This window comes from Myotis nattereri, assembly GCF_964212035.1.
Source record: "Myotis nattereri genome assembly, chromosome: 8".
Taxonomy (NCBI): domain Eukaryota; kingdom Metazoa; phylum Chordata; class Mammalia; order Chiroptera; family Vespertilionidae; genus Myotis; species Myotis nattereri.
This window is the reverse complement of record NC_138083.1, coordinates 74,856,179-74,871,978: the sequence shown is the minus strand read 5'-3', so window position 1 is coordinate 74,871,978 and position 15,800 is coordinate 74,856,179. Positions and strand designations below refer to the sequence as shown.

At 45.0% G+C, this 15,800-nt stretch overlaps 1 protein-coding gene across 3 annotated transcripts; it reads left to right on the top strand.

The window, feature by feature from the left end:
• The first annotated feature begins 929 nt into the window (after positions 1–929).
• INO80C (INO80 complex subunit C) lies at positions 930–15,366 on the top strand. 3 transcript variants are annotated; one of them, XM_081097424.1, is made up of 5 exons: positions 930–1,327; positions 7,614–7,724; positions 9,168–9,279; positions 10,119–10,186; positions 14,998–15,366. In XM_081097424.1, exons 1-5 carry the CDS (start codon positions 1,169–1,171, stop codon positions 15,127–15,129), a joined length of 582 nt encoding a protein of 193 aa, XP_080953550.1. In that variant the 5' UTR covers positions 930–1,168; the 3' UTR covers positions 15,130–15,366. The 3 variants fall into 3 exon arrangements, with proteins under 3 accessions (XP_080953550.1, XP_080953551.1, XP_080953552.1); XM_081097425.1 differs by lacking the exon at positions 930–1,327 and adding an exon at positions 1,488–2,200; XM_081097426.1 differs by lacking the exon at positions 930–1,327 and adding an exon at positions 5,620–5,938.
• Positions 15,367–15,800: the final 434 nt, after the last annotated feature.

The following is a 15,800-nucleotide window of genomic DNA, read 5'->3' as shown; positions in this document are numbered from 1 at the left end:
AAATAAATATCAAAAATATAAGTCTTTGTTTTACTATCGTTGCAAATATCAAAACATTTCTGTATGTGACACGGCACCAGAGTTAAGTTAGGGTTTTTCAAAATGCTGACACGCCGAGCTCAAAAGGTTCGCCATCACTGATTTAGTAACTATTTCATTAGAAATAATTATAATGTACTGATGACTTGCAAGGTACTGTGAGCTGGGAAAGATAAATGAATGAAACATAACTTCAGATCTTACATTCTACCAGAAGCCAAAGGACATTAACCAACCAAATAAAAATCATGCAGTTTAAGTCATCAATAACAAGGGGGAGGATATGTTCCACTTAAGTTCATAAATAGGTTTTAGCAAATCTGTGAACTCCCTGAAATCATATGTAATATTTTGTCTATACCTGTATACATTTGGTGGGGGGTGGGAGAGGGAGGGTAGCCTAGCTTACATACTCAAAGAGGTCCGTGACCTCTAAAAGGTTAAGAACCAGTTTACCCTTCAAGTCCATTTGGGCTCTGACACACAAACTTCTTCCCTGAGAGAAGGCAGTGATCAATGGGAAGGCTAGTAGCTATCTAATCCACCCAGAATGACACTATTTTCACTGTTACATACATCAAAAGTGACCCATCTATTTTTTTAAAAATATATATTTTTAGGGAGAGGGAGAGAGCGATAGAAACATCAATGATGAGAGAGAATAATTGCACACCCCACACTGGGGATTGAGCCTGCAACTCAGGCACGTGCCCTGAGGGGAATCGACCGTGACCCTCTGGTTCATAGGTCCATGCTCAACCACTGAGCCACGCCCCCGGGACAAAAGTGATCCATCTTCTGACTTCACGTCAGAAAAGTCAACAGGGTTATTTTTAAAAACCTATTTTTAAAAATAAAGATGGCGAGATGTTCTATTCCTTGATCGCTAGGGATTTGCGAGCACGTGCCCTTTTGGGGAGTAGCAGGACGCCGCCCGCAGACACCTTCCGGTCCCCACGGAATTGGCTGCACCGAGCTCCGCCTTTTGGATTCGGTAGAGAGAAGTCAGCGGATGTTCTGCGAATCCAGGCCGGGTTTTCCGGCACTAAGACGGAACTAACCTCGAACCGGAAGTCCCAGGACCTTTGCAGAGAAAGCAAGGGGGGTTGGGGGGGGAGAAGACTCAGGAATGGCGGCTCAAATTCCAATTGTGGCCACCGCGGCCGCTCCGGGGATATCCCGGAACAGCAAGAAGAGGCCAGCCAGTCCTTCCCACAACGGCAGCAGCAGTGGCGGGGGATATGGCCCGGGTAAGAAGAAAAGAGTGTCCGCCTCCAGCTTTGCACAGGTACGTTACACTCCGACTAGCCTGCGCATGCGCGGGGGCGGAGCGGGGGCGGAGCGAAGGGAGAGCGCTTGCGCGGAGCCGTGTGAGACGCAGTGAGGGCGCTTTAGCCGGGCAGAGCGAGTCAGGGCGCATGCGCCGGTTCTGGTGGCGTCAGTTCTTTGGCAGGGTTGTTCCCTGGTGCAGATGAAACACTTTCTTCCCTTAGTGTGGACATGTGGGAATTGGGTAAACCTTCGTCCATTGACAGACTTTTACCACGTGTCTGTGAGGGCCAGAGCGCCCCTACTAGTAAGTGCTACATGGAGGAATACTGGGATGTATTGATACGGGGGGGTGGGGTTTCCGTCGTCCGCGGAAAAGAGCTTTTTGGTCCCCAGCTTCCCGTCCCAAAGTGTGCTTAGTTTTACCGCACGGGGTTGTCAGAGGATTTAGTGAGATCCTCCTGGTCGGAAAGCCCAGAGCACAGCGCCAGATACAGACTTCCCCGCAGCACGACGGTCCAGGCTCCAGAATCCCAGCAGAGAACTCGCGGAAGAGTGTGTGTCCTGGCTCCTGCATTTTACATAAAGCAACAAGAGAGCAGCGAAGGAGTGTGCTACTGTGCCCTCTCCAGCACGTGGTGTGGCATCCTGCACCCGGAAGGATGCTCTAGAGATGTTAACTGCCTCTCATTTCTTCCATTGATAGTTAATAGTGCTCCCCTTTAAACAATACTCATACAGTAAAGTGCACAAATCTTAAGAGGTACAGATGAATGACTTTTTGCATATGTGGCCACCACCCAGATGAAGATCGAGAATATTATTAAGAGCCCGAGAAAATTCCCTGGTGACCCTTTCAAGGCATTACTACTGTCTTCCCTGCCTGCCAGAGGTAACCACTATTCTGACCTCTCTCACCATAGATTGACTTTGCGTTTTTGAACAGAATATAAATGGAATTATACAGAACATACCCTTTTGTGTCTGGGTTTCTCTGTGAAACAGTGTTTTTGAGTTATTCATGTTATTTTACATGTATCCATATACCTGGTACATTGTGTAAACATATCACAACTGATGGACATTTGAGTTATTTACCGTTTTTAAGCTCCTTTGAACATTTCTATACAAGTAGATAAAGGCTTTCATTTCTCTTGGGTAAATGGGTAGAAGTGTAATCGCCGGGTCATAAGGTAGACATACATTTAACTCAGTTAGAAATTGTTAAACAGTATTTCCGTAAGTGGTTGCACTATTGTGCATTCTCAGCAGCAAAGTATGACTGTTCCAGTTGCTCTGCATCCTCCACCTTTCCTTTTAGCCATTCTGATGGCTGTGTAGTACTTTCTCATTTTTTTTTTGTTTCTCTGATTACTGATTACTAATTATATCAATTCCCCTTTCATATGCTTATTGACCATTCCAATATCAATTGTTTCTAATTGGGTTTTTAAAAATTATTAATATTCAGGAGTTCTTTATATACTCTTGATTGGAGTCCTTTGCCAGATATATGCAGTGCAAGTATTTGCTCCCAGTATGTCCATGGAGCACACTGTGCTAAAGTGAAAGAAATCATGATAAGTAATGATAATTAATATTTGTGGGGCATTTAATATATACTAGGCATGTTCCAAGCACTTTCTAAGTACTAACTCATCTACCTCAAAACAACCCCTGTGAATTGTTATTGTACAGATAAAAAGACTGGGGCATAGAGAGGTTAAATAACTTTCCGAAGGTCACACAGCTACCAAGTGGTAGAGTCAGGATTGTAACCCAAGACTGTCCAGAGTCCACATTCTTTTTTCATGCTGCCTCTCTTGATATCACTCTTATTCGCTATCTTAGAAGATATAACTAGATATCTGATATAACCAAATCCATGTGCAGAGAAATGCTTTGGGGGCGGGGGGGAATTTTATGAGGTCAACATTTTAGACTTTCCAAATGCCTATTCAAGTTGATAAAATCTACAGAGACCTAATTGACCTACATACTGAGTGTTATATAATAGGCTGATTTGTGGTGGTTAAGCAGTCAACAAAACACGTAAATGGGAGGCAGCTGTGCTTTAGAAGGTTCATGTAGACTGGATGATGATAGACCAGTGGTTCTCAACCTTGGCTGCACATTAGAATCACCCGGGAATCTTTTTAAAATCCTGATTCCTGGGCCTCATCCTCCAGAATTCTGTTTCTTTGTTATGGGGTGAGGCCACAACATTAGTAACAAAGAAACAGAATTTCTGGAGAATGAGGCCCAGAAATCAGGATTTAAAAAAGATTCCCGGGTGATTCTAATGTGCAGCCAAGGTTGAGAACCACTGTGATAGACTCTTCTGTAATTAGAGGCAGCCAGACAATGCTGGACTGATTTGATTTATTCATTTTAAAAAATCATTCTACCCCAGCTTTTAAGAAAAATTATGATAATGTTAAGTTTTAGAAGTTCCTCCCCCCTCCCCCCTGTCTTTAAAGTGGATATAAAAAGTCACCCAATCTTCCCTAGCAACTATAATAATTTGTGTTTTCTATGTATAAATGTAGTTTTTCAGCATTGTATTTGGGGTATCCTGTTTTTCACTTAGCATTATTTCATAAGCCTATCTCTATGTTGATAGACTTCTCAAGGAATTAAATGCTCTTATTTAATTGATGTTACTGAATATTTAGGTTGCATCTCAGTTTTTTTGTTTTAAGTAACCCTGTAGTTGTAGACTAGGGTCAGCTTTTGAATCTAGAATACTATTAGATAGATGTAAGTAGACATTTGATTTTTTTTTTTTTTTTAGTGACAAGACAAAGAACGTTTGTTTCTCTTTTTGTAGCCACAGACAGAGTGCCCAAGTTATCCTTAAGTCTGAGTCAGTCATACAGTCATGCTGTCTGGAGAGATGAAGCCATTTATTTGGGCTTTGCAGTTGGGCACAGCTGAGGCCTCACTGACTTGCCTCAGTTGGGGGCCAGCATGGGCTCTTCTTTGATAGCAGGCCAGGTTTCTCTTCCCTGGGACTTACATCAGCTCTTTCAGTGCTGCGTGCTTTCTTTCCTCTTAGGGTTCATGTCTCAGGGCGGGACAGCTCATCTCGTAAAGTCTCTTACTGGGATAGTGGTTTATTTTTATGGAAACTGTACATCATATTAAATTATATTTTATTGCATCCCTGCCTGACAGACTTGGTCTTCCCTTTAACTGAAGGTGTCTCACTCTCATCCCGTCACTAATAGACACAGGAGTCTCAGCCAAGCCCCAGCCCAGGAGAAGGGAAGAATGAGGGCGTAGTAACGTGGAGGGTGAAGTTAATGAGGAAAGGAAAGAGAAAACCCAATTCTGAGCCGGAGTGGGGTATTCTTTTGGAGCCTGGTCGGAGAGGGAAGTGGAGGCAGGATGCAGGTCTGGAGTGATGAGCTCAGTGCATCTCAGGATGGCTTCCTTTCTCTGCCCCTTCTTCCGCTCGACTCCGTGGTGGAGGGCTGGCCTGCTGACCAGGACCAGAAGGGGAGGGAGTAGCCAAATGAGCAGGGGGGGTTGGTTTGGAAAATCAGTGCATGAGGACATCATCTTCATTCCCTTTTTGACCCTTCTCAAGCGTGCCACTCGGAATGGTGATGCCAACCTCTAGCCCTCTCTTCCCACCACCTTCCCTTCCTCTCAGCAGATGCACCTGTTCACAGGTGCATCCTCCCCACTGGCAGAGCTCCCAGACCTGCCAGCCCCATGGACTTGCTGAGGTCCCTGCTGTTCTTAGTGGCCTCTGGGGTAGCACTACCTGCCTGGGTCTCAGTGAGGCATTCCTGCCTGTCAGTGTCCTTCCGGGACCCTCTGGGCCTGGAAACAGCCTATCCCTGTATTACTTCCAGGACTTCGCTGTGCCTTTGACCTTACCTCTAGGAATCCGGGAAGAGGCATGAACAGAAAGGGACAATGCAGTCATTCAACAGTTCAGGAGAAGGAGATAAAGCTAAGGCCACGGTTTGAGGAGAGGGCAGCACTGTGAGCTGGGCCTGTTCTATGGAGGTTCTGTAATCACCATTGGAGGCTTGGGGCCTGTCTCTTCATTTCCCTTTAGGATCTCCTCTTTGCCTCTGTAGCACTTCTGTTTGCTTGTCTTCTCCCAGATGGAAACAATGTTATATAAGTAGTCATTTTCTTTATGAAAAACGCAATAAAGTTGAAACTTAAAGTGTATCTGGCCCCAGGAAACCTCTTTTATATTCAGCCTGTTTTCCTAAGTGGTCCCTAGCTGCCATGGTTTTCTATTCACTGCATAGTTCTTATGGTTATTTTTCTCTCTCTCACTTAATTTAGGCCACTCTGTAGGCCCAGCCTCCTGATGACCCACGTCCATTGGTCTTTGCTCCCCGGGTAGTCTCCTGGTACATCCTTAATGAACTGTTACAGTCCTCGGGAGAATGGCTCCTTGCCTCCTTCTGACACTGGCGGGTGACCTGCTTACTGCATGTGTCTTCAGCCAGTGGACCAAGCTTCCTTCTTTTCCCTTGGACCACCACCTCTTCAAAGAGCAGATGACTGTCACTCTCTTTGACCTGCATGCCAGCTACAGCTTCCTCCTCAGGTTCCATGAAGTCCCTGGCTCGTTCGCTGTTAGGTTGGCCTCTAAAACCAGGTAGCCAAACTGTTATCAAAGCGATTGCACCTTTTTACATTTTCACAAGCAATGTATATAAAGATTCTAGTTTCTCTGCATTCTCGCCAACACGTCATTATGTTTTTGATGACATTCATCCTAGCAGGTGGAAATAATGTCTCTTGTGGTTTTGATTTTCTAATCACTAATAATGTTGAGCATCTTTTCATGCGCTTACTGGCCTATGGGAGGAACCCTGGAGAGGAGTCTGGGCAGGTGTTTGAGAAGAGACAGTTCAGAGAACTATTGCAGCAGAGTGACTGGTCCTGTCTCCCCCATGCCAACTTCCTCCCGTATGGATGCCATTGCAGGAAGTGCTAGGGGTCGTGGGGTTGGTGAGATGGAATATATATTTATACATCAGAACTCTTACACTGCTGCTAGAATGTAAGAGTGCAACCATTTAAGGAAATGATTTGGCAGTTTCTTACAAGGTTAAACATATATTTACCCTATAACCCAACCATTCCACTCCTAGGTATTTAACCAGGAGAAGTGAAAACACACGTCCTCACGAAGGCTTGGACAGATATTTCATAGCAGCTTTATTTCATCAACAGGAAAATGGGTAAACAAATTGTGGTACGTCCATATAGTAGAGCACTACTCTGCTGAGTAGTGTACAAATTCAGTGACATGAACTAATCCATGCAGCAGCGTGGATAAATCTCAGAAATATTATGCTGAGAGCTAAAGAAGCCAAACACAACAGTACATACGTCAGATTCCACTCATGAAGTTCTAGAACAGGCAGAAGTAATGTGGAAATCAGAACAGAGGTTGCCCCTGAGGGTGGAAGGTACTGGCTAAGAAGAGGCATGAGGGGACTTTCTGGGATGATGGAAATGCTCTCTTATCTCCTTGGGGGCATGGCTTACACAAGTGTAAGCATTTGGCAAAACCCAGGAAACTAAAGATCTGTGCATTTCGCTCTATGTAAATTATATATCAAAAAACAATTTATTGCCATTTGGGAAGATTGGAAATTGCATTACAAATCAGAAGTTATTTTTTACTTGGTCTTGTTTTTTTTCTTTGTGATTCGTAGCTTAAAAGTCTTTTTGTTTTAAAGCATATTGGCCTGCCTGTCAGGGCACTCTGGCCACAGCCAGCTGAGCGACTAGCCTCCTCTCCCTCTATTCTCCTTCCTTAGAATGCCCACGTCCTGCTGTGGCCCTTAAGCATACCAGCCCTAGTCTGGGATCTGGCTGATGAGACCCTTAAAGGGACTGGACCTTTTTTGTCTTAATATTTCAAGACATAGTTTGACATAATCAGCAGGAGTAGGGGCCATGTGGTGTCATGGAGAGCCTGATTTTTTCTGTATACTGGGAATAATAGCACAACCTTGTAGTTAGTTGTTGTCAGAGTTAAATGAGGCATCGTGGGCAGGACACCCATCCCTGTGCTTGGCACATGGGGGCCCAGAAAGTGTGGCAGCTGGGGTCCTGGCTTCTCCTGGTCTCCTGTGGCTTCTGCACAGCAGGTGCAGCGGCCAGTCTAGCATGCCTTCTGCTGCTGCAGGCCACTTTCTGGGGCTCTGGACACACCGTCTTCCCCTCATGTCCTGTGATGCCATCTTATGTCTCATTGAGAGCTGAGGTAGGGAACTCGGCTAAAAGATACTGACCTACTATTCTTATTGTGTTTTAAGGGTATCAGCATGGAAGCCATGAGTGAGAATAAAATGGTGCCCTCTGACTTTAGCACAGGACCTATGGAAAAAACTTCCAAACCTTTGCCATTTAAGGATCCCAACTTTGTGGTAAGCATCTAAGGCAGCGGTTCTCAACCTGTGGGTCGTGACCCCTTTCACAGGGGTCGCCTAAGACAATCGGAAAACACATATATAATTACATATTGTTTTTGTGATTAATCACTATGCTTTAATTATGTTCAATTTGTCACAATGAAAATACATCCTGCATATCAGATATTTACATTACGATTCATAACAGTAGCAAAATTACATTTATGAAGTAGCAACGAAAATAATTTTATGGTTGGGGGTCACCATAACATGAGGAACTGTATTAAAGGGTCGTGGCATTAGGAAGGTTGAGAACCACTGATCTAAGGTATTTGATAAATTACAGTGGGAAGGCTGGGGAGTGTGTGTGTGTGGGGTGTGTGTGTGTATGTAAGAGATCAACCGAAGGACTTGTATGCATGCATATAAGCATAACCAATGGACACAAGAAACTGGGGGGCGAGGGGGGGTGAAGGCATGTGCGGGGGAGGGGGGAAAGGGGTAGGGGAGGCTGGGGGAAGGTCAATGGGAGAAAAAAAGGAGACATATGTACTACTATCTGTAATACTTTAAACAATAAAATAAAATAAAAATATATGTCACACACAAAAAAACAAAAACAAAAAACCAAGCACCCATACTTTGGCTTCTGACCGTGCTGGGCCTGCAGCCCAGGTGGCACTGGTGTCCCCTTCTCTCCAGGTTGCCACCTTCCCTGCCTTGGGCTTTGTGGGAAGGGTGGGGGCAGGAGAAGAAGGGCCCATCCTTTAAGCAAATCTAAGCTATTGTATTGTAAAGTAGAAACTGGCTACTTTTCCTGTCGTTCTCAGGGGACTTACACTGATTCAGCTTATACATAAAAGTTTTTTTTTTAAAAAAAAAATACTGTTTTTAAAATACAGTATTGCCAGTGCCTGCAACAGATTTTGCTCTCCTTTTCCATTTTATTTTGTCATCTTCATCGGACAGAAAGAAGAAACATTTCCAGAAGGTGTGCCATGCCGTGCTTGAGGCATAATTGCATTTTCCAGCATCCCCAGTAATTTGCAAGGCAGAGACTTGTCCTCAGAAGGGAGATTAGAGATGTGGTCATGAGTTTGAATCTAACTTTGTAGTAAATTTATTTTAAAATAATGGGAAATCCCTGAGTGAAGTCTATAAAGTTAGACCCAACAAAGGACGTGATTTTCTGTGTACATGTAAAAAACTTAACCTATTAGTAGTATTTCTACTTCATCGTCAACTAACCCATGGATTTTGACAACCCAAAAGCATTGTTTTTTATAAGGAAGATTAAAGTGCACAATGTAATACTTCTTAAAAAAAAGGCTTAGGGGTGCAAATGATTGCTGACAGAATGAGGGGTATATTACAGTTATGAATAAGCATAAATGTCACATTCTGAAATGGTACTTTCCACTGATTTTTGTTTCTCCTTATCCATGCTTCTGATCCCAGCACTCTGGCCATGGTGGCGCAGTAGCTGGCAAGAAGAATAGAACCTGGAAGAACCTGAAACAAATCCTCGCTTCTGAAAGGGCATTGCCGTGGCAACTGAATGATCCTAACTGTGAGCTGTTTAGCACCTTCTTTGAGTGTATAATGTTTCCACTGGGAATTTTCTTACCACAAACCTACGTTATTGTGTTTGCATAAGTGGAGGAAACAGTTTTTAGCTTAGGAATTTTATAGTGGTGTCAATATAGGGAGATTATGTGTACATTTCCTCATAACTGCATCTGTACTCTGTTGTCATGGGTGTGTGGTTTTTAATGTCACTGTTAGCATGTCAATCTGGAGAAACAAGTCCTGATATATAATAATATGGGTTTGACAAACCAATAAGAAGTTTGGCAAACTTCTCATTCAGAAGTCTACTCTTCAAATTTATTTGCAAGAACAAGGTTGCCCCAGATTTGGTAGGTTTCCTAACAACCAGTTTAAAGGCAAGCTTTGTTTTACTGTCTGAGCCAGTGTTTTTCAGAGTAAATGCTTTGGGCTACAGCATTTCCAAATCTATGTAAAGTGCTCTTTTATATTCTGTTCAGCTTCATTGGAAAGTACAGGTAAAAGTTTCCTCCAGCTCCTGTCCCACTGCACATCTTTCATGGGCAGGGGTGGGGGGTGGGGGGATGTGACTCAGATGGATGACAAGTGAGCTAGTCAGTTGTCTGGGTGTGGACATTCCAGTATCTGGATGCTGAGACCCAAGCAGTGGGTCATCTGGCACCTCATTACCCTCAGCTCATGTAGCCCAAGACGGTGAAAATGGTTGTGGGCAGACGAGCTTTCCCTGCAGTTCTGCTAGAGTGGATGGTCCCTGGGGGCAGGGCAAAGCTAGCCCTTGGGCTAGAAGGGAGCTGAATGTTTGAAAGTCAGTTTAGTTATCTTCCTTTTCTTTTTTTGCAGACTTCAGTATTGATGCTCCTCCATCCTTCAAACCAGCTAAGAAGTATTCTGACGTTTCAGGTCTTCTTGTGAGTATAATTATATCTCTATGCCTCATAACATGGAATTGAAGGGAAGGTTTCACAGTATTGTCTCCTTATACAGTGTTCAATATTGACCACCACTGGTCCTGCCTGGAGGCCTGGAGCCCATATAATTTGAATGGGTAATGGGTTTGTGCTGGAATGTTCACTTGTTTGTTTCAGAGTGGCTGTCACTTGGGCATCATGTGGGCAGTCTGGAGAGAGGATTGCTCCAGAAAGGAGACCAAGTTTCACTTCCCTGTACTTATATGAAAGATGCTTCATATATTCTCATGTTAACTACATGAAAAAAAAACCCCACAAACTTTTATAGTACTCAAGTTTAAAAAGTCTGCATTTTTGAGAGATTGTACTCTTTAAAAAATATTTAAACTTCTCTAAAGAGGCACTATGGTAAAGGTAGTGGTTTTCAAACATATTTTTAAGCACCAGAACCCCTTTTCCAAGTGAAATCCTTTACAGAATCCCCTGGAGCCCACCTACCCACTGTGTGGGTCTGGTCCTCTGTCCTCCCCACTGCCCACCACAGTGACCCCTAAAGTGCTTCTAGGAACACAGTTTGAAAACCGTGGTAGGATGAGTGGGACTTCGGCAAGTTGCTGACCCTCAGGAACCTCAGGGAGCCTTGTCTCCTTTTCAGAATGTAGACAAAGGGTGGAACTTTCAGCTCACCTTCATCCTTTTTCATCACTATTCAACTCGGAAGATGGGCTTTTCTTCCTGACTGTAGAACTAGTAGGTCACTGCACTTTTAAAAACTCATCCGCATCATTTAAATGCTTTACATTTTTATGAAAATGTATGGCTCCAACTTCTATAACAAACTGACTAAATGATACACAGTTTACATCGGTAAGGATTTAAGCTGTTATTGTAATTTTGAAAATAATATTATTTGTACTCTGAATTAGTCATATGTTTTAGCTTTCCTCCAGAGAGCACACACTCCTCAGTGAATTACAAACTTTTTAATATAGGAACTTAAATAGAATGATTCTTAAAAAACGATAGAAGTTCCATAAAATGGAACATACCTGCTTGATTGTACATGTGGTGTGTGTGTGCATGTGTGTGCATGCGTGTATGCTGGGTTCTTTTTGTATCCACTCATGGCATGTATCTCCTCCTAAAGGTCCCCTGACGGGACTTCACCTTGATTCACCTTGAGAGAAATGTTGTAGCCTTATGCTGTCTCTTGTCTACTGCCTGGAAATAGTTGTCTCATATACTTGACCCTTTTTAATAGTTGTTTATGGCAGAAGAACTAGCTTGGCACCAGTTATTCTGTTATGGCCCCAAATTTCTCCCTGTACCATTTTGTGCTGAGCTTGTAGAAGCCATGGGTCATGGCCAGACTTGGAGGGTGGTCCCTTAGAAAATGTAACTTTGTCCTCAGCATTATCAGGCAGCTCATCTGCTGTACAATGGTTTTCACACATTAGGAGGCATGAAAGTCATTGTGAGAACCATTGTTCCAGACCCCTTTATGCCACCGGCAAAGGACTTGTCATGTTACATAAAACCTAACACCTCTTGCCCCAATGCATGTAAGATTCAAGAAATTCTGAACATACAAAGAACTCTACCATGTCATTGAAAGACAAACCATAGAAGAATTGGCTAAAAGGCAATTACAAGGAGGAGATACACATGACCAATAAGTGGAGACTCATGCTCACTGATAATGAGGAAAAGGCTCATCAGGTAGGGAAGAAGTGAATATCCTCATCCATTGCTGTTGGAGGCGGGAACCGACACTGGTACGGAGTCTTTGGATGTCAGCTTGGCACTACCTACTGAGACAGAGGAGCAAAAGCCTGTGATCCGGCATTGCCTTCCAGACGGCTCCCTTAGAAACAGTGTGCCCAAGGAGCTGTGTGCAGAAATGTTTGGGAGGAAATGGATTAGCAGAATATTGGAGACAACATAAAGGTCAATCAGTGGGAGAAAGGGGAGTGTTTTCATACTAGTCTGTGAGCTTGATATGTATGTAACAACGAGGATTAACTTCCAAGATATATTGTTTACTGAAAGGTACAAAGCAATGTAGGCTGCGTAGTACCACCTAAGTAAAAATCAGCACATGCTTACAAAAAAAATGTGAGTCATTTCTCTGGTGTGTTTATGTTTGTGTGAGGTATATGGACACAGTCTGGAAAGTACCCACCTAGCAGTGGTATCCTCAGGGGAAGGCAAAAGACTTGGGATGGTAGAAGGGGACTTTAGTCTTATTCGAAATGTTGTCTTTTTTCTTTTCTCTTTTAGAGGAAAATATGTTCATCTGTTACTTGTATAAATTAAAGTTACATAATTAAAAAATAAGCCCAGCTCATGTTTATACTGACCCACCTTTTCCCAGCCAGCCAAGCAACTGTTTCCCTGTGTGTGGGCATGGCAGGGAGGCATGCAGGGTCACATCTGTGTTTAGCTAGCTGTTGTTACACAGCTACGGAAAGCACTAGGCTCTGGAAGAGATGGGGGCAGTGAGCACTGTGGTCACCCCACAGCGGGGAAGGCCTGAAATCTGTTTGCTGCCTGCCCTCTTTGCCGGAGGAGGGGGGCGGGGGGCGGGTCCGGGGAAGATGGCCTTTGTTTCATCAGGGGCCCTGGATGGAATCCGGAGGAGCTTCTAACTAGGAGTGCAGTTCTTTACTGGTTCAGCTGTGCTGTGTACTTGGCACCCTCCCCTCTGTTCAGAACTCTAGGTCAGGTGCCGTCTGTGCAAGTTCTCATTGGTGACCTTTTTGTTGGTGCCACAGTATCTGTGCATTTTGCATTAGTTATTCAGCAGCCTTCTTGGCAGTGAGATCTGAACTTGGGCGGGCCGGCTTAGCACAGTTTGGTGGTAGGAGTGAGGTGGCCACAGGAATGGAGCCAGGCCAGGCTGGTTCGCGTATGGAGGCCGGATGATCAAAGCCAGATGCACACGCCTGCACCCCTGCTGGGAACTGCAGGCAGCCTCCCCTGCCAATCAGATCATCTCACTGCTCATGGCTAGAAGCCTCAGAAGGGGCTTGTTGCTGCCTTTCTGTTTAAGCCTTCCTGTATATTACTGTCTTCTATTACATTACTTTCTAGTGTTACAGAAAGGCAGTATCTAGATCAGTGATGGCAAACCTATGACACGCGTGTCAGTGGTGACACACGTGTCATAGGTTCGCCATCACTAATCTAGATCAAGCCAAAGGATCAGAGCTTTGTTTCTCTGTAAGAAATTAATTAATCTTAGTTTTTTAGAAATAATCTCGTTTTCCTGACGGGAAGCCGTTAAGTACCTAAGGAGATCCCAGTGGCAGAATTGGAGACTTAGCGAATGAGAAACCTATGACTCAGTTCCCCACAGCTGTTGCTCCTTCACGCCCTCCCTGATTAAAGCAGCATTGCTGCTTCCAGGCCCACAGAGATGAGCACACCATCCACACTTGAGTAACTGGATGTTATGCGTCTAGACTTTAACGGCATCTCATAGTTTTCTGAAAGGAGCTCCAGATGACTCACCTCCATGTCTTCTGTTTCAAAATCTAAGAAGCCATGTGCCTTGAGATGTATAGTGGGTGAACTAGATTCTCCACTCTGCACATGGGAAAACAGAACAAAAGAGAATGTTGGTGTGTCAGTGGGAAACAGGTTCTCTTTTCTGGGATGGTCCTAAGTGTTCATTTAGTGGTTCATTCATTCATCTAGCATTTGCTGCACAAACACTGCCTGAAGGCCTACTGTGCTCTGCATCGCACTAGGAGCCAGGATTCAGTGATAAGCACAGCACAGGGCTCCTGCCTCAGGGAGCCTCAGAGCTTGGGCGTTCATCAGAGGCTCTTGCAGATAATATACGTAAAAGCAACAGCGATAAGCATCCCACAGGGGACACATGGTGAGGTGAGAGGGTGGGGTCCTGACCTCCGGTCGGGGGCAGATAAGGCTTCCCTGATGACAAGACTTTGGGGGCTGAGTCCTGTGGGATGAACGGGTGATTACTGAGCATAGTGAGCCAAGGAAAGGGAAAATGGAGCGTAACGGGAGGGAAAGACTTGGAGCCTGGGAATTGGGACAGCGAGTGAGGACATGTAGCTGAGGAAGAGCTGGCAGGGACGTAGGAGCCGTGCTGAGGACTGGGGCCTTTGTCCCGGGAACAGAGATGAGCCACTGAGAGGTTTCATAAAGGACACGACCAGAATTGCAAGTTGCAAAGATGAGCCTTGCTGTAGTTGCAAGTTGTAGGATGGCTGTCCCTCCTGGTGGAAGAGTGGGTGTTGGTGGCTAGCCCAGCACTGCCATGGAGCCCTGGGAGCCGTGGAAGTGGCACAGGGAGGGTGAGGACGGGTAGGAGAGGGATGCCCTGGAGTAGGAGGAAGGCAGCAGGGAGGGGCATGGAGGTGCTGCTCCCTGTCTTGGGAACAGCTCTGCAACATTTGTTTGAAGCAGGTGGGAGATTGAAGGCAGGGATGTGCCGGGGTCCAACCCCAGCAGATCCAGGGGTTCCCAAAGGCGTAGACGGAGTCGGCGAAGAAGGAATCATCATGAATTCAGTTTTGTAGCCCTTGAGGCACCAACCAAAAGAGTCCTAGAATCTGATTTGGTTATTCCTCTTCCTCCCATTCATTCCCTGAAGTCTTAAGTCGGGGAAGATTAACACGTCTTCGCCAAAGTGCGCAATTTAGTGTTCTTGGCAACAGAGTAAGACATGATGAAGATGTATTTCACTTTCAGTAAAATAGAAAAAAAAAAAATTAAACTTGAACTTAAAATAGTCACCACCAACAGCTCTCTGCCCTTCTCTGTGCCTGCTTCCCACCCAGGCCAACTACACTGACCCGCAGAGCAAGCTGCGGTTCAGCACCATCGAGGAGTTTTCCTACATTCGGAGGCTGCCCTCCGACGTTGTCACTGGCTACCTGGCCCTGCGGAAGGCCACAAGCATCGTGCCTTGAGCCCTGAGAAGTGGCGATGAAGTGGAAAACTTTCCAAGCCAGACTTGGACGCACAGTTTTGTTTCATGGAAACGCTCATTCTGCTGTCAGTCTGGAAATGTCAGCGCTGGGCCTTGGAAAGAATGTTTGGCTTTAAGGTGTGTGTTTTTTCTATGTTTTCCCTCCAAGTGTGATATTTCCTGTTGAGTTAAGTTATATTTCACTTGTTGCCTCAAGTAAAGTCATTTGACAAGAAAATAGGAAATTGTGCTTTTAATTTAAGCCAAGTACGCCCCCAAAGTTTTGCTTCAGTGTTGTGAACTCTCTTGTAACACATTTAAAGACTATAGTGAACCCCGACAACAGGGCTGGATTAGGCCGGATCCCAGTGACTCCCTCTTTAGAGCACATTAGTGCTGCTGTTTGATCAGGATGGTGGGAGGAGGTCCAACATTGGGCCTGGAGAAGGGAGGAGGGCTGGGTAACTCGCCTGTCCCCTTTGGGCCCGTCCTCGCCCTGGGCCTCAGCCTCCGACTCAGCCTCTCTCCAGCCAACAACCGAGAGAGACACATGCCTGTTACATAGCCACCCAGCCTGGCATTTCATTGTAGCAGCCGGGCTGGCCAGAACCCGTCCTGAGGTGTGGGTACGAACTGGGACTCCCCTTCAAAGAAGGTCTTTTGTCCTGGTGA